The sequence below is a fragment of the Brachyistius frenatus genome, unplaced genomic scaffold (assembly GCF_029030835.1).
Source record: "Brachyistius frenatus isolate BFR_SWC_R1_liver_20210118 unplaced genomic scaffold, ASM2903083v1 Contig_75, whole genome shotgun sequence".
Taxonomy (NCBI): Eukaryota; Metazoa; Chordata; class Actinopteri; family Embiotocidae; genus Brachyistius; species Brachyistius frenatus.
The window spans coordinates 1515653-1538744 of record NW_027210674.1 but is presented as its reverse complement, the minus strand read 5'-3'; the positions used below and the strand labels follow the sequence as shown (position 1 = coordinate 1538744).

General features: G+C 41.8%; 1 protein-coding gene across 4 annotated transcripts in view; it reads left to right on the top strand.

The window, feature by feature from the left end:
• Positions 1 to 22804, top strand: part of plagl2 (pleiomorphic adenoma gene-like 2) — a 52805-nt gene extending 30001 nt beyond the window's left edge. Inside the window, exons 2-5 of one of the 4 annotated variants that reach the window (XR_011311309.1) lie at positions 10197 to 10326; positions 10588 to 11118; positions 13340 to 15021; positions 15169 to 22804. Coding sequence is in view for 3 of the 4 variants with exons in the window: in XM_069708409.1 (XP_069564510.1) it covers positions 10778 to 11118; positions 13340 to 14816 (1818 nt within the window). In the remaining variant the exon portion in view is untranslated. Of the gene's footprint in view, positions 1 to 10196; positions 10327 to 10587; positions 11119 to 13339 lie in introns of all 4 variants that reach the window. The other 3 variants (XM_069708409.1, XM_069708410.1, XM_069708408.1) reach the window with 3 other exon arrangements.
• Positions 22805 to 23092: the final 288 nt, after the last annotated feature.

The following is a 23092-nucleotide window of genomic DNA, read 5'->3' as shown; positions in this document are numbered from 1 at the left end:
GTTTAAGTAGAATGACCGTTGATAATGATATCGGCAGGAAAAAAACAAATATTTCAATGGGCATTAAAACACTGAGGTGCCATAAAATCTGTGATAAACCAGCGACAGTTAAAGGAGATTTAGCTCTTTTTGGCATGATGAAGTGAGGAGGAGGAGGAGGAGGAGGAGGAGGCGGCGGTGAAGGTGTTCCTCGGTGACAGTTAGATGAGCCCTGCCTGCTTCCCCCCTCCTCCGGCAGCCACACCACAGCTATGTTTAGCCCGAACACCGGGTTTACGGCCACATCTCGGCCCGATGTGGCAAGGACTAACTGTCGGGATGGGTGACAGACTCTTCCTCCCACCCACTTCGTGTCACCCCTCTCTCCTCCCCCTCTCCCACCCTGCGTCAGAAAACACTGAGCACTAGAGGAACTGAAACCCGGGCGAGGTGGCGGGAGGAAGGCTGGAGAGGGAGCTCTGCCAAAATAGACGAGGGGTTTAAGCAGCTCTCAGTTGACTGCCTCTCCAGGTTCAATGAAAATTCCCCATCGAGTCGTTTTAAAATGTTAATAAAATTACATTAGGATGAGGATTCATTCCTCCGATCAATTCATCCTTTTTTTTTTACCCAGCTTTTTAAACAGATCAGTTTTATTGCACGTGGACGTTTGTGCATTACAATCAGCCATTAAAACTTTCTTTGAGGTTTGAGTCGCTCAAAGTGCTCCACAGAAGACCGATAAGCTGATAACAAGAAAAATCCAAAGGAAAAAAGGAAAATAATTTGAGACCAAACTACAGAGGAGAATGGTGGAAAATCAAGAGCAACAAACCAATAAAATAATAATACATTTGAATGTGAAATAATAAATATGGAATAGAAGCTAAATCTGTTTTAAATTGAATATTTATACATCTGAAACCAGTCTGGAATGTTTATAGAAATAAAATCTGATTTTAAAGTTGAAAAGATTATTTGTGTCACTAATAATTGATAAATTATCAATTTAACAATTATAATCAATTAATTGTTAAAGTCATCGATGAAGGAAAACTGTTATCTATTTATTGTTTTTGGCGTCTATGTGAGGAGTTTCTGCCTTATGTTATTGTACATCTTTGGATTTTGAACTGTTGGTTGTCTGGAGCTTCAGTTTTTTGACTTTTCATAGACCAATCACTGCCAAATATAATTCGATTTAGTCGTTTAGGCTTTTCTCCAAACGTACACAAATCACGAGGAAGCCTTCATATGTATTTAATTGTGCAGCTGTACAAAAGTCTGCAAGTCATAGCTGTCAAACTGTTGAATTTTAAATCAGTTTAATTCTTAAATTTAAAATGTCATCAAATCAAACAATTACTATGTAATATGTTGATTGTGGGTCTGTGTTTTCCTCCCTGACAATATGAATAGTTAATGTAATTAATTAGTCAATCAGCATATTACCATTAAAAATGCAAAAGAATTGAAGTAAACTGCTGCGAGTGTTTTTCTTTTATTATACTTTCTCTGGACATTTGGTGGAACAAAACTAAACGTAAGCTGACGCCACTTCGTGCTCTTGGATACTGAATAAATATATATATGTTTTTTTTTAAATTGTTTTCTGATGTTTGACCAAACAACGAATTGATTAATCATTCACCCTTTTATTTTGCTTCATTATTTACACGATTTATCGGTCAGTAGTTTGTGTTATTCTTTGTCTGTCTCCATAATGACCCAACAACTTCTAAAAAATGTAATACAATCTACCGAGCTCCTTCTCTGGGCGTTTCCAGGACAGTTTTAATGACCGGGGCTGGTATGTGGATGGTTTGTCACTCCGGACTACGACGTTTCTCTCTGTGGAATTCTCCTTTAACATGTCTTAATCTGTAGCGCGATGATGAGACAACAACAACCAGGCCACGGTAGACCAGGTCTATTTCACTAAACCCACTTTCACACCACTCTTAGACTTTTTAACAATGTGGGAAAGCTTTGCTCTTTTGGTGATCATGTCTTTGACATCTCCTGTTTTTTGAATGAAGAACAAACTCAAGTCTACATTTTTGGTTCTTCTTTTGCAATCTGCCAAATCTGTATCGACCTTCTGCAGACAGAAGCATGCCGACTGTGCATTTGCCATGAAAGTAAACTGGAAGCTTGTTTTGTGCACTTTATACCCAGTGTAACTATATTTGTGCTGTACTCAACACCCCATTATTGTAAAGCAGATTCACACATTTTCTTTTTTTTGTGTGACTTTTTCATGTTGCTCAGTCAAACAGAATAAACGAAGCAGCTCCTCTTCCTGCTGTCGGGAGGTCTCCGTCACGTTTACTAGTGTGCATGCATGGAACATGTCTGCGTCTATACGTACATCAGGGTGGATCGATAAGTTCTGAGACTGCTGCTTGTGCAAGCGCGTCGAGCACAGCACCGTGACCAGCACGGAGCAGGAAGAAGATATAACCCTCGTGAGGAACTGGTATGAATTTCATCACTTGATCATAAATACTTCCCGAGTTACACATGTTTTTGTGAGCATTGTCCTGTGTGCGATGTGTCCATGGATGTCACACTTTTGCATCAAACTCTGGAAATCAGGAATAGAGAACCTTAAAATACTTCAGGAAGTCCACCGTTACGTTTGCATTTCCGACAGGTGGACCGTCACCGTCCATCGGGTCAGGGGTGACCAGGTGGGTTTTCTTTGACGTTCGTGAGGCTGTGAGCCGGGAATTGGTTCCCAGGAGGGTCGGAGTGAAACCACGGAGCTCTGCTGAGACCTTCTGAGGCGTCTGAGGAAAAAACGTTGACCCAATCTGTGGCGATGGCACTCGGGTTCTCCAACATGACAACTCGCTCGCTCACAGCGCAATGAAAACACACAAGTTTAGTGCCCACAACAACGCAATCGTAGCTCCTCACCACTCCGACTCACTAGATTTGGTTCCCTGCGACTTCTTTCGGTTCGACAGAAATTTTTTCCAGATGTTCGCCGTCTGCTCAACTTTCAGGTGCATAAAGCAACGCAGAATGACCCGGTCCACTGCTCACAGGAACGTCTGTAACTCTGGAACTGATGATGATCAAGGGAATAAATTCGTACCAGTTATTCATGAGGGTTGAATCTTTCTCCTGCTCCGTGCACGTCGCGGTACTGTGATCTGTGCGGGTGAACGAGCAGCAGTCTCATTGCCTCGTACCTCCGGTTGTAGTTTGTACATAAGTGAGTGGAAGCCTGCTGTCTGGAGCTTCAGCCCGTCGCCGTGAGCACAAATGGACGTAGAAACTATGAAGCCCACAACTCTGTGGGTTAAGAACCTTTCAGATCATTTCTCTTCGCCATTCTAACTTCACCTGGTCTCTGAACCTCACTTCATTCTGACAGTTTGAAAAAGAAAAAGATGAGAACGTTAATGTAGGTTTTTGATCAGGATGACACTTAACTATCTCCCTTATTGATTTTTCTTTATATTTTCATGACAGGAAAACTGGTTTTAAAGTTTCATAGGCTCTCCTATGAATGAATGATGGTCCTGAATGTCCAGTCGTCTCAGTTCTAACAGAACGTACCCGTAGAGGCTTTTTATTTTTTGGGGCTGGAAATGTTTTTCTGACTTCCCTGTGAGTGAGCTGATGGTGGCCGTGCCGCCTTCGTCCTCTCCTGCTTCCAGTCCTGGTCAATGTGGTTAGTAAAGCATGACCTGCCAGCACCCCCCCCCCCCCCCCCCGCCCTCCTCCCTTTCTCGCTCTCTCTCTGGAGTCACTTGACTGGTGCAAAGACCCCTGACTCCACTGCTGCATATGACTCCAGTTTTCCCTCCCTTTCTCGTCATCCCTTTATCCCTCTCTCTTTGTCTTTGTTAAATATTGTTTTCTTTACATTGTGACTGACATTGTGGTGTCCTTTTGTTATCAATTATTTCTAAATTGAAGTGTTATTCAGCCGAGGTTAAAAATCTTTTTTTTCACAAGTGTTCCAGGGAAGATAGGCATCAATACTTAATAAAACAACAGAAAACGCTAAATGTGCCAAGAACTGAAAATGTATCAGAAATGTGACCATAAAATCCTGATTATTATTATTGATAAAAGATTTCACCTCAAAGCCACATTACCTTGAAACCTAAGGTGGTTTAAACAACAGTTTAAAACTATTAAAAAAAAAATAACAAGACACCATTCAAGAAAATAAAGATTTAAATTTACTTTCTAATTTTTTTTAATGCTCAGAAATAATCCTCACTTTTGGATGCCTTTGTTGTTTTGCTTTACAAAGTGTATACTTTTACTTTTTGTTATTCAAATTTAGACGCTTTTAGACTTTAATGGAACCTTTTACAACCTGCCTTCTTTATGCTGCATGACCTTTCTTGGGTTACCAATAATCGTTTTTTATATTTCAGCTGAAATGTTTGCCAGCGGAGCACTTCCCCCACTCCTCCTCTCCCCACGAGCACCGCGGCTGTTGTCACCTAAGCTCAGGACACTGAACTCACTTTCTATATTTAGTTTGTTCATATAGTTCAGCTTCTGCAGCCACAGCGTTTGGTTTTGTGGGACTGTAGTTCTGCTGCCGGCCTGCTTTGGTCCGGCCCGGTCCGACCCGGCATCGTTCCACCGCAAACTGTCTGACTAAAACCTTGAATCCCCTCTCACATGTAACTCAGTATGGCCGCGGCAGGCAGCGAAGGGGTTAATACCAGTCACTCAGCATGCGGGAGCCGTAGCGGGCGGGCAGGCAGGCAGTGCAGAGGCTGACCTCTGACCCCTCAGGAAAGGAATGTGGAAGCTCTTTCATCCAGGACAGAAACCAAAGACACCCGGGCGGTTGGAAAGTGGCGGTTCAATTCTGCTTTCACCGTTTTTGATTAGGGGAAGTGAGCAGAGGCTCCATGTGAATGTACTGTGCAGCGTTTGTCGTCGCGGCATCTGCCATTTTGGAGTGAAGCTCCATCCTGCTGCAGTGCGTCTGTTACTTTGTGATCACCGCAGTGATAAAGTGTGATCAGTGGTTGCAAATGGCTGCAGTCGGGCTGTTTGTGCTGGCGGTTATGAAGCACTGGGCTCTGACCTCTAACCTACTACCTGTTTGTAGTTTTGTAACAAACAAGATGCTCATCACCCGCTGCCGACATTTAAGAATATTAAGTTATTTTCATTCGTTTTTTCTTCATTTAATTGTTTTGGCGATTAAATGGCAGAAAAAAGTGAAAAAACATCGACAAAGTTTCTTTTGTAGGATTAAAGCAGAATAAAGTAATATTACTGCTTTTTCAAAAACAACTTAATCCAACAGCATGTTTTTGTGGTTTCCATTTTTTTATTTTATGTCATCTGTGTGGGTGGAGGACAGTAAACAAACAGAGACCTTTAATCTGAAAGGACATGCTGACACTTTGTTGATGTTTTTGAAGCAACAATTAATATTAGTTTACGCAGCTGTCTCAAACTGGTAAAAAAATATTCACAGAAAATATCCCAATCTTCTTAGTATTTTCTACAAGACTAGTATTAATGTACATTATCTATTAGAACTGAAACAAATAAAAAGCGTTTGTCACTTCATTTATTGGTGTGTAGTTCGTGTCCAGTCTCTCTTCATAGTGTTGGGGAGGATGTGTGTCCTCCTCGTTACGTACAGACCTTTAGGACATGTTTAGGAAACCTTTAGGAAACACTTGAAGCAAAAAGAATCTTCCCATTTTCACTTTCTAAATGCTCCAACACAAAGGTTAGTAAGTGCACCTGATAAAAAGGAAGACAACATTTCAGTCATGATCTACAAAGAGTAACTTTTCTTATAATATTACACCTACATTTTTGAAAGGTAACAAAGACAAAAAAAAGCAATAACTAGCGAGTTTATTTGGTCAAAATCATGTCAATCTTACGTTTATTTTTGTCTTTTTTTTTTTTTTATTAAAAATGTTGTTTTTGAAGAACAAAGGAAATTTAAACTGATAAAAAAAAAATGAAATGGCTGACTCTGAAGTTGTTGTTTTGGGTTTGTTAATAGATTTAGATGAACTCAAAAACACTTTTCCCTGTTTCATGGAATTAAAAGTAGAATTGTAATGCGGCAACATTTTAAAGTTCAATTTGTAGACTTCAGAGGGATTTATTGAAAATGATGTCAAGTGTAAAAGTACCTGAAACGAAGAATCGTTACATGGGTCTCCACCCAGAAGCTCGCCAGCCACAGGTTGAGTATGTGAATATCGATTTTTAATTATTCACATTAAAGAAGCTTTTTTTAGCTGGTTTGGTGGAGCTCAGCTATGTGAATAGACGTTAGCTCGCTGACACTTTCATTTTGTCAAAGTAGCTGGAGGCTCCTGCCTACGAATGAGCCCTTCATGTCTACATAGGAAGCAGCTTCTGCCACATGCTGTATGCTATTTGATCTGCATGTAAGCAAACTTAAAAATGAAAGACAGTAGCCCATCATATGAACGGTGACAGCATCTGAAGCTCGAACTGTTTATCAGACGCTCATCGCTGCAAACTGATGGTGATGGATTTACTGTAGAAACACAACAGCGGGGGGGGGGGGGGGTATTGTTCCTACAAAAGGCAGCAAGCTGAAACTACAGAAAGGCTGAACTTTATGAATCTGTGTACCAAATAGAAAGTTTGTAATGTGCTTATTTTATTCCTCTTAAAACATATCACCTCTCATCCCACCACACTATCAATTTACAATTTAACACGGTGCAATATATATTTTAAAAGCAATTAAATGAGTTATTAAGTGAGAAAAAAGTTAATTGCTTTTTAGCGAGGCAAACCTTTGTTTACTTTTAGCAGGACTAGTTCAGCTGTCATTTCCTTTATCATAGTTTTCATTTAGCTGCTCGCTACTTCCTCATTTAGTTTTGAACAACAAACTTTGAAACCAGGATGTCAGATAAGAGAATTTTTCCATTACAGCAAGAGACAATTAGAAAGAAAGAAAGAAAGAAAGAAAGAAAGAAAGAAAGAAAGAAAGAAAGAAAGAAAGAAAGAAAGAAAGAAAGTACCTTTTGGTTTAGCCACGACTATCTCACCAGCTGACACTTGATAAAGCTTTCTTACTGTTGTCACTGTTATGACAACTGTTTTCCAGTTATTTCAATATCCAAAAATAAAATTTTAACAAGTTCATTGCAGTTTTTAAGCAGGCATCTGTACTGTTACTACAATGCCATGGCAACGGGGTTGCTATGAGGACCTGTTGTAAAATATATAAAAAAAGGGAGCAATTTCCCATTTATTTTACAATCACGTTTATTTAATTGGTTTTCAATTTCAATATCTTTTTGTACGAGATCAGTTTAGGTTTGCTCTTTCTCATCTGATTCAACAGTTAATTAATTAACACAATTAAAAACGTGAAGGACAACATACATGGTGTCACTGCTGCAGTACGAGACTTACTTTGGAAATCACTCTCAAACATCCAACCTGAAACACACAGATGTGTCAAATCGACTGAGGCGATGAAGTCTAATATTATTATATGTATTACAAAATGCGCTGCAGATACATTGGATAAGTAAAACTTTTGGAATTGAAAAGAGAATTTTGATGTATATAAGCATATATTTCATATATATGTATAATACAGAGGTCAGCATGAGTCATTTGGGCTCGTTCAGGCCTGAGGGCATCCATGTGTGAAGCTCCTGCTCCACATGGCATGTCATGGTGCATCCTTTTGTGTTCAGGCTCCAGTTAGGTTTATTTCTATAACTTGACAATGTGGATTCTCTTCATTGTACTGTATCGGCCCGTCTGTGTGCGTGCCTTTTGTATGTGCGCTCGCCGGCCTGTGTGTGCATGATGTTGCATTCGGCGTGACCAGAACCCCCGTGTGTTGTACGTGATGTGCGTGGAGGAGAGAGGCAGGGTAGGGCGACACGGCATGGTTCGGGCCAGGAATGTGCGATGTGGGTAGGCTGTACAATAGAGCCCGGCTCCCTGAGGGTGGTCAATGGGACGGGTGTCACCCCCCTGCACCCTCCCCGCTGGGTGATGACCACCACACAACGCCACAGCTGTCAGGTCCTCTTAACCACCGCTGTAAACACACATACATTATGGGGACACATGTATGCACATCTACACAGCGGGAGCACACAAGCACACCTGTGCTAAAGTCTATCACGTAGAGATGAAATAACACACACACAACTCTCACGTGTGGATACGTGTGTGTGTGTGTGTGTGTGTGTGTGTGTGTGTGTGTACCTTCATTTCAATGTAAACAAATCTAAGAGGCATCTGTGAAAGCACTCAAAGCAGATTCCTGCATATTTTCTGTCTTTCTTAACCAGCTGACCTCTCACACAGAAAGGATGCCGCTACATGTGGAGTTGTGCATGTATGTGCGGACCTCGATCATGCGTGTGTGTGCGCGCGCCACACACTGTATGCCCACATGTGTTTACCACACTTTGATGCACTCCGGGTTCACGTGACCGACGCTCGGAGAGCGGCTGCGTCGTGTCTGCTCAACCTTGGACTTAGCTGGTGAGGTTGGTGGGTGGGCGGCGTGGGGGAGGGAGGGGGGTCACGGAGGTCACTGAGGGTAAATAAGGGAATGCAGAGATGACACAGAGACAGTGAGTTCATCCGGTCCGCCAGAAACACAAGTTCACATAATGGCCGTCCTTATTTTGACTTCAAAGTTTGTGGCTGTTTTCCACTGTCAGGAGGAATTTATTGGACTCGGGGGGGACAGGTAGCGCCGGTTCTGGTTCTAGGAAGCCCGGGCCTATGGCGTAAACACTCCCCAATCCACCCCCCCCTCTCTCTCTCCACCCTGGAGGTGCTTGTGTGTGTGATTCTGTGTTTTCCCAAGGATTACAGGAGCCTTATCCAGTTTCATAACAAGTACATACATGAAGCCACACACACACACACACACACACACACACACACACACACACACACACACACACACACACACACACACACACACACACACACACACACACACACACACACACACACACACACACACACACACACACACACACAAAGCGGGCCTGTGCGGCAAGCTGTTGATCCGCAGACACACACGATGAGGGATGAGGCCGTGTAATTGCACTTGGCCTTCACGTATACGGTCGTACAAACAAAGTTATTGTGCTGCGACTGTGATTGAGGATCATCAGTCGCAAAACTGTTGTTTTGTCAATCCTCTGCAGTTCCTGTCGTGTGTGTGTGTGTGTGTCAGACTCTGCTGTTCAGCTCCCCCTAGTGAACTCAAAGGAAGCCTGCTGTTGAGTTCACACGACATGATGAGATTCAAGTCGAGTCTGTTGAATTGTGGGTTGGACGCGTTTCATTTTTCACTTGTTTGGAGAGTCATTTAATTTTGTGACAGTTTTTGTGAGGTGCAGGTCACAGGTGTGGGCGATATGGCCCTAAAATTATATCACACTATATCTGGGTATTTTTGCGATAAGATATTCTTGATGATATAACAAAATACTGAAAAATATTTGATTAATATAATAATTATTATTATTAATAATAATATTTTGTAATAACATACAATTTGAACAAAACAAGCGGAACAGATTTATATGTCAGCATAAACATAACATTATGCCTTCAAATATTGATTAAAAACTAAACAAAAATGATCTTTCAGTTGTGTAGTTTGTAAAAAAAAAAAGAAATTAAAGTGAGATTCAGGTCCTGTGAACAGGCCTGAGGTGGATGGATGGATCCAGCAGCGGTGCAGCTGCTGCTCCGTCAGGACCAACACGATCACCTGCACAGCTTCTAATTACTTCCTCACCCTGTCAGCAGATTCAGCCACATTCAGGCCTGATTTTCATTTGACGTTTGTCCATTAATAATGTACTTTTTGGCTTTTGTTGCACTTTTGTCTGTGACGAGTCGAGTCGTTCACCTGCTGCGCTCCGTGTGGGCGGAGCCCCGTGTGTGGGCGGAGCTACCGGTGTGAAACACAGAGAGGACACAGGAGGAGGAGGAGCAGAGGAGAAATAGAGAAATAGACAGTCAATTAAACTCGCACTCAGCTGGAAACCTGCAGAATACAGCAACTTTCAGTCACTCCTGTTGCTCAACAGGTCGGAAAATTGCCATCAGCACGATATGCATTTTTTATATCGTCTGAAAAATGATACCGGTGTTATTGTGAACGATATGATATTTGACTTATATACTTATATATCCCGGTTGTGTGTGCTCTCTCCTCGCAGGACAGTAAAGATGCAGAGCAGTATTTCCCACTCGCCGCCAACCATAGCTGTTGGGACCGGGTGAGGAGGAGCAGCTGAGGCGGAGCATGAGAGAAGTCCAGACACACAAAACAAGGATTTTGACAAACAGGTAAAAGAAATTGATGTTAGAAGATAATATAACAGAAGATAATGATTACCTACTGCAATAAAACTACAATAGTTCACCAAATCAGTCCATCATCCATCATCCATCCATCCATCCATCCATCCACCCATCCATCCATCCATCCACCCATCCATTCATCCATCCATCCATTCATCCATCCATCATGAAGTGTTCAGTGAAGCCACAACACGTATGAACAGTTGGTTTTAAAGCACGTATGTTGTATGTTGTGTCTCCCCACAGATCTCGGCTTACCTCGATGTTTCCACTGGACTGTTGGCCCTTCCTGTGAGCTGTCAGTCACCTTCCTTTTTCTACACCCCTCTCCCCCCTCCCCACTCCCACCACTCCCGACCCACAACGCCCCACGTTGAGCCTGCGAGGCAGGGGAGCCACACGTGTATTTTCATGGCAGCGGCACTCTAGGGCTGCCATGGCAGCTGCTGCCGCCGATGCCTCACACCGTATTACCGCACTGACGCCGGAGGAAGAGGGACGACGGACTGCCGCCAAGCTGTTTGGGAGCGCCGCCCCGCTGCCACGGACAGAAAGAGAGAGAGAGAGAGAGAGGGGGACAGAGAGAGAGAGGGAGCGGGAGGAGGAAGGAGGGGAGGGAGGGAGAGCGAGCGGTAACGAGTGTTTGGTGTGCGGGGCCCTGTTCGCCTCGCAGGACAAACTCCGGCTCCACGCCTTGAGTCACACGGGAGAGAAACCCTTCCACTGCTCACAGCCACACTGTCCCAAGGCCTTCAGCTCCAAATACAAACTCTTCAGGTACTGAGCCCATCTCACAGCGCTCAGGTCACATCCTCTGAACTACAGCATGATGCATGGCTTCCTCCAAAGTCCCCAATGAGTCACATCATAATGCGTCACCTTTATTTATTGTGTGAAACCTTAAAAAACAATAACGGAATCAAGTCTGTCTTGAAAGCAGTTATAATTAAGCAATATTACACGAGAAGGTGTTCTTTAACGGCATTGATGGCACAGACCATGAAGATTATACAACAAGTTACCAACTAAATAAAATATGAAATCTAAATGTTTTCATATTGTGGAGCAATTCGCTCTCAAAATATAAACCTTTTTGTGAGTGCGGTTACCATTTCCATGGCAACAAATGGGGTATGACTAACAACTGGAAGTAGTCCGACCCTTAGCAACCACCTAGCAACGGAGAGGATTTCTAGTCCATTTTATTTCTTTCTAGAGATGGTTTCTCAAACTGAATAAATACAGAACATAGAAACACTAAACTGCTCAGCGAGCTCAGTCTGGTTATAACAAAGATATCTGATGAACAAAGATATCTGAGGAACAAAGATATCTGAGGAACAAAGATATCTGATGAACAAAGATATCTGGTGAACAAAGATATCCATGTTCTCATGTGTTTTTAACATTTTAGCTCCGTGTCATGTGTTAAAACCAAACCGGTCCAGCTAGCCTCCTCTAGGATTGTAAGTGCGTGACTATCTGTGGTGTTACGGTACGGGTGCTCGGAGCGACCAAAAAGGACCAAAAGAGACCCGACTTCACCAAATGGGTCATTTAATAGACCTATAACACATTATATTACATTTCATATAACATTAAATTCTAATTCTATATTCCCATTAAGGAGGTGGAGTGATATTTCTGGTGATCAGCAGGGTGTGATGTCATGATGATTTGTTCCAAATGTTCAGTTGACCAATCAGATCTCTGGGTCGGAGCTATTCGTTATATATTTTTGTATATTTGAATATTTTTCTGTTGGAAATAATGACCTCTTCAGTGTGAAAGGTGTCACTCATTTGAACCGTCCCACAGAGACTGTGAAGTGGGACAGAGAGTTTTAGCATCGTTTTCAGATGCACCTGCTTTGGTGAACCCAGTGTACACTGGGCCCTGTTCCACACAGCAGACAGAGTTAGTACCTGCTGTATACAGACATGCTTAACATCATAGACGTACAATAAAAAAGTAGGTCCCTCTTTGACGGCCAGTATTCATTGCAATGATGCCAGTTTCCAGATTTCTGTGGAGAAGCTGTCTCATCATGCATGTATTAGGAGTCCAGCTTCATCCATAATAAAAAACAACAACACAGCTTTCTAAATTATATCAATATTTAAAATTTTAAAAAGCACACCAGAGGATGCACTCCTCTATTTTCCTATAGAACCCCCCAAAAAACAACCCCAAACACCCAAGACCTTTTATATGCTGTCACTTCCTGTCTGCAGCCAATCAGGGAGGTCTGATCCTCACATGAGACCCAATTGAGACCCACCTTCTGATCCTCACATGAGATCTGATCCTCACATGAGACCCACCTGGATCTGATCCTCACATGAGACCCACCTGGATCTGATCCTCACATGAGACCCACCTGGATCTGATCCTAACATTTTAAAGGTGAAAGTACACTCCTTAAAGGGTCAGTAAGGTCAGAGTTCAAATCCTCCCACAGAAAACCTGTATGGACAGAAAGACTGAACACAAGTGAACAAACATCTGAACAACATTTGTATGAACTCTGTTCTCAGAGAGGAACATGCACATTCCTCTCTGCACACACATCAACATACAGTCAAGTAAATTATATATTTAGAATGGAGGAAGTCGACTCATGACAAGAAACTGCTGTATATTAATGGACAGAAACTCTGAATGAATGCTGCTGTTGCTGCATAACTGATGGATGTGTAAATATGTCACTGTTTGCTAACTCGATTTTCTTCAAAAGGTGATTAAATATCAAAGTCTAGTTTGCAGCCCCAAGTGGCCAAAATACCAATCAATGCCGGTTTTAATGACCAAGTCTTGAACTCATTAACATACCACAGCTTCTGCAGCCCGGTGAGTCAACGGAAGTGCTTCAAAACCCATTTTGGTTCTGACTGTAAACCGCTGTGACTCACTTCTGGACACTGAAGGAATGCATGACTGAAACATGACAATAACACATGGAATGTGTAAACATTCACAACCTCTGTTTTTTTTCCAGGCATATGGCCACACACTCTCCACAGAAGACCCATCAGTGCTCGTTCTGTGAGAAAATGTTCCACCGCAAAGACCACCTGAAGAACCACCTGCAGACCCATGACCCCAACAAGGAGGCCTTCAAGTGTGAGGAGTGTGGGAAGCACTACAACACCAAGCTGGGATACAAGCGCCATGTGGCCATGCACTCCGCCACCGCAGGGGATCTCACCTGCAAGGTGTGCATGCAGAGCTACGAGAGCACACCCGTTCTCCTGGAGCACCTCAAGAGCCACTCGGGGAAGTCTTCGGGCGGCGCCAAGGAGAAGAAACACCCCTGCGACCACTGTGACCGCCGTTTCTACACGCGGAAGGATGTGCGACGGCACATGGTGGTCCACACGGGCCGAAAGGACTTCCTGTGCCAGTACTGTGCCCAGCGCTTCGGCAGGAAAGACCACCTGACGCGCCACGTGAAGAAGAGCCACTCACAGGAGCTGCTGAAGATCAAGACCGAGCCCCCGGATATGTTGGGTCTTTTAGCCACGGGGTCTCCGCCGTGCTCTGTGAAGGAGGAGCTCAGCCCCATGATGTGCGGCATGGGGCCGAACAAAGACCCCATGATGGGCAAACCGTTCCCCAGTGGGGCTCCTTTTCCGATGGGCATGTACAACCCCCACCATCTCCAGACCATGTCTAATTCTGGGGTGGGTCACCCGCACCCGTCCCTGATGCCTGGTTCCTTGTCTGCAGCTATGGGCATGGGTTGTCACATGGAGTCCCCTCCAGCTCTTCACCCACACTCCCATCACCACCACCATCATCACCACCATCACCATCACCACCATTCCCCTCCACTGCCCCCCCACCACCAGCCTCCGGCTCCCCAGCAGCAGCACCAGCCCCAGCAAGCCCCCAAATACCAGCTGGGATCTACCTCATACCTGCTGGACAAGCCCTTGAAAGTGGAGATGGAAAGCTTCCTCATGGATCTGCAGAGCGGCTTGCCAGGCCCGCTTCCCTCTGCAGAGTCGCACGCTGCTGCCTCGCCCCCCAAGGACGGCCTGGAGCCCACCTCGGGCCTGGCGGATGAGCTTTGCGGAGATCCCCTCCTGTCCAAGAGCCCTGCGGTGATCGCTGAGTCTCTGTGTGCTGCTAACATGGACTTCTCCCACTTGCTTGGGTTCCTGCCCCTCAATCTGCCTCCCTACAGCGCCCCCATGAGCACGGGAGGGCTGGTCATGGGCTACACCTCATCTGCGACCCCCTCCTCCTCCGCCTCCTCCTCTTCCTCATCTCTGCACGCTGCTGAGCCCCACGCCGCAGCAGTCGCCGCCGCCGTCGCCACGGCACCTCTTACCTCTTTGCAACCGCAACCTCAGGAGCAGCAGAGCTCCAGCGGGGGTCTGGGCCTCGGACCTCTGCACCCCCTCCCACCAGTGTTCAGCTCCAGCCTTAGTACCACCACACTGCCTCGCTTCCACCAGGCTTTCCAGTGAGAGAGCAAGCCCTTGCCCGGCCAAGACGGCCTCCACAGCAGCCCCAGCTCAGCTCGGATGTTTGGGGCTGTGGCTCCAGACTGTGGAGAATTTGATTAAAAAAAATACATAAATGAACACTTAGAAGCCTTAAATGAAAGTGGGCACAAAAGCTTTTGATTGAGCCTTTAAAGGAAGTTAAACCCCTTTGAGCAAAAAGGAAAAGGTGAGAAAAGGAGTTGAAGCAGCTTTTATTTGGGCTTTTCCCCCCCTTATCCTATAGTTATAACGATGTATTAACCCATGTTTTTTTTTTTTTTTTTTTCAATTTCCATTTATTTCCCCATTTCTCCCCTTTCCATCCCTTATTTAGTAGTATAGAGGGCAGGATCAGTAGGCCAAAAGGCGCGGTACTGCATACTTTCTAAAGTAATAATATAAAACAAAACAAAAAAAAAAAAGATAATTTTTAGTTAAGATTATCTGTCTTGTTGTGACCCAGAAAAAAAATATAGTTTGAAGTGGATATTTTGTTTTACTTTATTTTTCTTTTCCAAATGTAAGAAGATGGTAGAATGTGTCTCATCTTGAGTTTTGAACCACCCGCGCTAATAACCTCATGATTAACATGGAGAGCAGAGAGATCAGTGAAGGACCGACGAGATACAGATGAACCCGATATTCTCCTCTCGATGGCTCAGCTGAAGCCACAAAAATGACCCCAGCTTCGAAAAAAAAGTGCTCTTCAAACTAGAAAAAAAATAAAATAAAATGAACTGTAACTGACTCCTAGAGTCAAATCAGTTTGATTGAAAATAGCTGAATAAATAAAAGCAGACTCTTATCATGGGATTGATGAGAGACCTGTTTGCTGCCAAACACACAAACATTTTTAAACGGGAAAAAAAAGATAAAGAAATGTGAAAGTGTGTGCTTCACGCTGGCTTTTTTTTTTTTTTTTCCTCACTGTTCCTCAAAAGAAGCACTTTTTTTTTTTTTTAGCAGAAGGCACTTCACCTTTTGTCTCCTCCTTCCTCGTGACTTCTAGAAGTTTTCACGACCTGGAGACTTTCCTCACTGGACTCCAGAACGAGGACTCTCCTTCCTTCACCTGTCTTCCTTCTAACAGTTACCTTCAAAAGTTCCCGTGATCACGATAACTGCAGCTGTTTATAACAGCTGCCCGACATATCTATGAAAAATATCTATATTTTTTGGGATGATAATACAAACACATCTTTGGGCGGTCTTTTAAAAAGATGCATCATCATGGTAAGGATGAACCCTGACATATGTGAATGGCAAAAAAAAGAACAAAAGAATTACAGTGACAGATGAGGAAAATTATGTTAAAGAATGTTATTGCAGTGTACGAAATATCTCAAAAATGAATATTATAATTGCTTTTATCTCAGTAAGGTGTACTTTAGGTAGACGTATTAAAACTAAGTGATGATGTTTTTTGATGTCTGGCAGGTTTACATTTGTGTGTATCTTGCATTTTTGATCAAACAAATGGATGAAGTATTAGCTTTTTCCCTTAAGCTTTCTCTGTCATATCCAACCTTTACCTTTACATGTACTTGAGTTTGTAGTGGAATCAGAACTGTGGATGGGAAATATTTTTAGAGGGCTGTTCGTGGCTCAGTAATCAACTAGGATTTGAACTTGGTAGATTGTGTCATCGGGATGCCGACGTGAAATCCCATGAATTTCCTACTGAGCTCGGCGGTTTTGGACGCCTTGGAGATCTAACCCTTCATCACCAGCCTATAAAAACCTGAGCCCAAAGTTAACCTAAGCCTCAAAGTCAACAAGGTCCTCTTAATCTTAAAAGGCTACTTCTGCTAATTTAGACCAGGTGCATTTCCCAATCATGTGTCCTGTTGTGGCTCTCGGGGTCATGCTAACTTTGCTCTCTCAACCTGTGTTGTAGAAATTTGGGGAAACGAGGTCGTGATAAAAAAACAACTAATGTTTGGTTGAAAAGAACGAGCTTTTCTGCAGCTTTCCAAAAAAAAACCTGTATTTTTGTCATTTTTGACGTCTGTTTTCACTGAGAGTTTACTGAGAGTAAACACAAATTTGACTGATAGAAAAGTAATTTTGCTGACTGAATCAGGGATCTTCACTTTGCATAGCGCACGTTAGTGCGGGAAAGGACGTGGAAAACAAAATATCCAGCACACAAAAGGACTTTTGACTCGTTGTAACAGCTTTTACTTAATATATGGAGATCCGAGTGTTCAGTCAGGTCATTCGTGGTGTTTTCTTCCAGTTGAATTTGGGGAGGTGGAACACCAGCCTGGTATTGCAACCCAGTATCACGGCAAAGTGTGAAATAGTTACGCTGGTCCACTACAGCAAAATGTGAACTAGCCACGCTTTGTGCTGTCTAGGCGGGAAAGTTACACATTTTCCTGTAGTTGATGAAAATGAGCCACGTGATTTACAGGAAAATAAAACTTTGAGCAAAAACACGTGGTTGGGGTTACGAAAGAAATACGACTGGGGTTAGAAATAAATAAAAACATGGTTGGGGTCAGGAATAAATAAAAACATGGTTGGGGTTAAGAATAAATAAAAACATGGGTGGGGTCAGGAATAAATAAAAACATGGTTGGGGTCAGGAATAAATAAAAACATGGGTGGGGTCAGGAATAAATAAAAACATGGTTGGGGTCAGGAATAAATAAAAACATGGTTGGGGTCAGGAATAAATAAAAACATGGTTGGGGTCAGGAATAAATAAAAACATGGTTGGGGTCAGGAATAAATAAAAACATGGTTGGGGTCAGGAATAAATAAAAACATGGTTGGGGTCAGGAATAAATAAAAACATGGTTGGGGTCAGGAATAAATAAAAACACGGTTGGGGTCAGGAATAAATAAAAACATGGTTGGGGTCAGGAATAAATAAAAACACGGGTGGGGTCAGGAATAAATAAAAACATGGTTGGGGTCAGGAATAAATAAAAACATGGGTGGGGTCAGGAATAAATAAAAACATGGGTGGGGTCAGGAATAAATAAAAACATGGTTGGGGTCAGGAATAAATAAAAACATGGGTGGGGTCAGGAATAAATAAAAACATGGTTGGGGTTAGGAATAAATAAAAAACATGGGTGGGGTCAGGAATAAATAAAAACATGGGTGGGGTCAGGAATAAATAAAAACATGGTTGGGGTTAGGAATAAATAAAAACATGGGTGGGGTCAGGAATAAATAAAAACATGGTTGGGATAAAGAAACACTTGGTGTACTTTGTGCCATGATCCCATGTCACATGGCATTTATGTTTGTCTAACTTTCACGCTTTCAAAACATTCAACTTTTACGCCTAGATAGCATAAAATGTGGCTATCTCACGTTTTGCTGTAGTGGACCAGCGTGTATTTTACGCTCTGCTGTGATACTGGGTTGGGTATTACCATATATATATATATATATATATATTGGAGATTGTTTCAGTCGTTGTATCCTCATGGGCTTTGACATCATAATAATTTGGAATTTATTGGAGCATTGTTTTACTGTCTCATCTTTCATTTAATTGAGCTCCTGGTCTTTTCCACAAACACCTGCCGTTGCATATGTCGAGTTTCCAGAAAGTCAGTGTGATTAAATCAGTAAAAGCATGTTGGCCCTGATGGAGATCCCTGATGCAGTCATCAAAGTGACGGTGAGGCAGCTAGTTTCTGTTTTAACTTTGAGTCAGACTTCAGTCAGACTTTGGGGAAGTTGCAGGGAGCTCATGCTATTCGAATCTCTCCAACAGCTCAAAGTTAGCCTGACCCAAAGAGGCGGTCGCCAAATCAATGGGAAATATACGACGATGGAATAAACCGGAATCATCCTCTGGCGTTTTGTCTGTGGAATGACCAACACTGACAAATCTGCATGTTCATCACATACATTTTGCTCGTTCATTTTGTGCGCAAACCTGGTTGTGGTCATACAAGTCGTGCTCAGTTTGTTTTTAGCGGTCGCTGTGCCACAGGCGAGCCCAACCCCACCGTAACGTAAGAAGAAAGAAAGAAAGAAAGAAAGAAAGAAAGAAAGAAAGACAAAACCACAGGAAAAGCATAGCACGTACAAATGAAAAGTAAAACACATATTGCTGCTTTTAGCTATGGTTGCTGATGGACGACAACTGTAGACCACTAGAACATTTCACATTTTTATTTGTTTTTTTGTTTTTTTTTGCAACATGGACAACGAGCTGAAAACATGCACAAATCGAACCGACAAAGTGTTCCTCGGCCCCGGCCCCGCCCCCTCTATACTCCTCCTCCTCCTCTTTTCAGCTGCTTCGTAGAGTCAAAAGGAAAGGGTCTGAAAACACGGCGATATCCAGACAAACGCAGTCACCACAATCTCTGGGCTTTGACATTCAAAGCCACGGGGCGGACACATGACTGGCTACACGACTCGGGGTATCGCTTATAGTCATGTTTGTTTTGTTTGTTGTCATATGATATATTATTTTCTGTTTGTATAAAACAGGACCTCGAAAAAACAACACAACACATCACCTCATTTGTATTTGTTTTTAATTTTTCTTACCAAAACCTCGGGAGAAGAAACTACATTTTTGCACAATTGCTTGTTACAAAATGCTGCAAGTGTTATGCGATTCTTATTATACTGTAGGATATGAAACCCTGACGATGAGCAGCTGATGGCCCCTGTGTGTAAGACAGGCGAAACCCCCCCCCCCCATCCCGCCTTTCCTCCACAAGCTTCTCCACAGTCTGACTGTTGAATTTTATCACAAAGAATCAAAATTGTATAATCCAAGTTTAATAATTTGAAGCTTATTTTACACTTATTAGTCCCCCCCACCCCCCTGAAAAGTCATCATTTTGATGATAAAATGATCAATTGATTGATCCTAAATAAATTAGCTGTTGGCACCTTTTCTGAGAATTTACTATGTTAAAGAAGATTCAAATTTGATCTTTATTATGGGTTTAAAAAGGTATCTTTTAAGAAAAACCCTCCTGGCTTAAGCCAAATTTGTAGCAATCAAGTTGAGCATTTTATTTTATTTTATTTTATTTTTTAAACAAATGTCCATTTAGTCCTATAAAAAAAAAAAAAATAGTAAAAGCTTTTGGCATGCATTAAGTTTGTCCTCCCTGGGTTTCTGTGAGCTAATCTGAATTCTAGCACTTTCAACCTTTAAAAAAAAAAAAAGAGTATTTTTTTCTTTTAAAATTTCAGCTTATATGTTCATGTTTTTAATTTTGTATTGATCCTGTATGTGCCATTAGTTTGATGTGTAGACTTTATCAACCTTTGTGTATTTCTCTTCTCCAAAAGAATAACAGTATTTTTGATATACTTTTCACTAATATCCTTCTACATACGAACCCCCTGCCCCTTCTCCTTTCAAAGTTTTTTTTTGTTTTTGTTTTTGGGTAACCAGCTTTGCCTTCTCTCTCATAAATTTATCTCATCAAACTTTATAGCCAAGTGCTTGAAGAGAACCGCTACAACATACCTGTTTAACAGAGGCGGTGACAAACAGAGCCGTTGTCAGCCGAGCGTCAAACAGAGCTGTCTGAAGGCCGCCTGCAACTGAACAAAAATGAAGTCCGGGGTGACCCTAACATAAAGCACTTAAAGATTACAGATATGGTCACAGAACTGGAACATCTTTTCACTGATAATGAGTCATATGTACAAATAGTGTTGCAAATCAGGCAATTGGCTATATCCAAAGAATTTAAATTGAAGTTACTAAAAAAATATGAAGTCGCTGCAAAAGAGCACGTGGAATCAGGCCGTACTTGAAGCTGTGAAACTTTGACAACAACAGATCTCATGCCTGTTGAGCCACCTGATACGAATGGAAGCCCATTCATGCTAATAACAAAAAAAGAAAGTTAAGCAAGACAAAAATAACTTCTCATTAAAAATATTTTCAATTATAGATATTTCAAGTCAAAAATATTAGTAAAGCTTATTCACACGGGATTAACATTACAGAGGGATCAAATATTCCCTGTGTTTCCTGGAAGTTTAATGTAATTCAAAACAGGATTTTAAAGGAGACCTATTACGATCATTCTGTGTTTTTTTGTTGTTGTTTTTGTTTTTTTGAAAATGTTCTGGGACTCTACTAAAGTAGCTTTCCGTGATTATGATTTTAAAAAATCCTTAGTAATCTTGTACTGGCTTTCCACACTGAAACAAGCCATTTTAGCGCTGGTCTCTTTAAGACACCCCTCCCTTCAAGTCCTCTTTCTTCTGACGGACCAGTTCCCACGAAGCACCCAGTGCTTGTGGCCCCGTCTCCTCTCTACATCCATGAGTGCATTTCAAACAGCACCTGAAAATAGCTAATTTGGCTACTTAATTCAAATCAACAAATATCCCCCGGATACATAAATCTGTCCAAATGGGGCACTTCAAGATGCTATAAGCTAGTATGTGGCTCACTATGTAACAAGTCTGACTTGCCAGGTCGAAATGTTGACTTAAAAATTGTATTTAGTCTTATTAAATACAATTTAATTTAAAACAAGCTAAAATGGCTTGTTTCAGTATGGAAAGCCAGTAATGCTGCGTTACAAATGTAACATTTGTATGCAGCATTACTACTTCAAAAAGGAAAAAAAAGTTGCACAATTATGATATAACATAACATGTCCTGATCTAGTTATGATGTCCTGATCTTTATTAGAAGAAAAGGTTTAGCGGTGCTGCTTGATTTAATGTGATCAATATCTTTGTGTTTCTTTTTACAGAAAATTCTTTTGGAAAATGTCACATTCAAATTCCTCTTTGTTATGTACCGTTGGATGTACTGACAACATTTACAGAGATATTTAGGCACGGAAAAAAACTTAAAAATGTGTTTATACTTATAGAATAAGTACTCCAACCCCTACCCCTTTCATCTATTGTGTATAATCTCGGAATTATTTCTGAGTTTCATCGTCTCCAATCTTTTCTGAATGCTATATGCTTCTGTACTTAAAAATATTTTGACTTACTTATAATTCTATCTTCATAAATGTAAATCTTGTCTCAGTAAGTGAAGTCATTTTCAAGTCAGTTCTGACTCAGTATGATGCCAAAATTTATTTTAAAAAGTGAAAATTTGTATTCACAATCATTATTCACTGGGAAAACGATGATATTTTTGGCTTACTAAAGTGTCCTATAATTTCAATTTACTGTGAATCGTTTCACGTTTTCATCGGTTTTTCTGTTTTGGCAGAAATGGGCTTCCGTAGTTTGAGCTAAAACAAAACAAAGCTGACACCAAATCAGCGGCGCTCTGAAACGCCGACCTCGGCAGCGGTGTTGTTGTCGTTCCTCGCCTTGGCTGTAGCTCCATTACCTCGACCTGCACCTACTAGGGATGCACTTATCCTCACATTTTCCTCTTTACTAGTAGGTGCAGCACACACACATTGTTTAAGGGAATTTGTTCATCAGTTTAAAGCTGAGAAAAGCTGATTTGATTTTAATAATGCTATCTCTTTCTCGCCCTTTCTTTTGTTTCGCTTTTAGTAAGAAAACTGGGTGCTGTCTGGTGCAGGCAACATCCACATGTAGTTTTATATATTTCTAGCTTAATGTAAGTCTTGCATTCCAACCTCTTTGTGTATCTTGTTTAGTGACATAGCCCATTTTATTTTTATCACTATCGCTATTACAGCCACCTCTGGAATAAACAAGGTGAAAAAAAGGTGAACGAAAATAGACTATTTGCATTCACTTACACTATTTTATATAGCATGGAGTTTATCAACTACAGGGAGAGTTCTATAAATGATGTGCTTCGGAGAAAGAAAGACGACGAGAAGTCTTGCTTTTTTTTTGTCACATATCTCACATGCAATCAGTTGCTGCAATGTTAAAGTGACAGATTTGTATATTGGTTGATCCAAAGAGATGAACACAACAACAGAACTATTGACTTATTGTACAGTACAGTGTATCTTTGAGTTGTCATGTGTTATGTTGAAATGATTAAAAGACAAACCAGCGGTTTCATACCCTCTTTGCATTCTTTAACTTTTTATCTTGACGCGAAATGTGAAAATCCACAAAAAATGTGTCATAAAATAATTGTAGTTGCTACATGGCCGAAGACTTTCTACCGCCAGGGAGAGCGATGGTCAGTCGTCTGTACTTAATTAAGAAATATTTCACGAAGGTTACGGGCCGCATCACCGTCGTGCCAATAATCACGTCAAAGCATCACCCTCGAGTGTCATATCACGATTATACAACAAGTTACCAACTAAATCAAATATATCATCTAAATGTGTTCATAT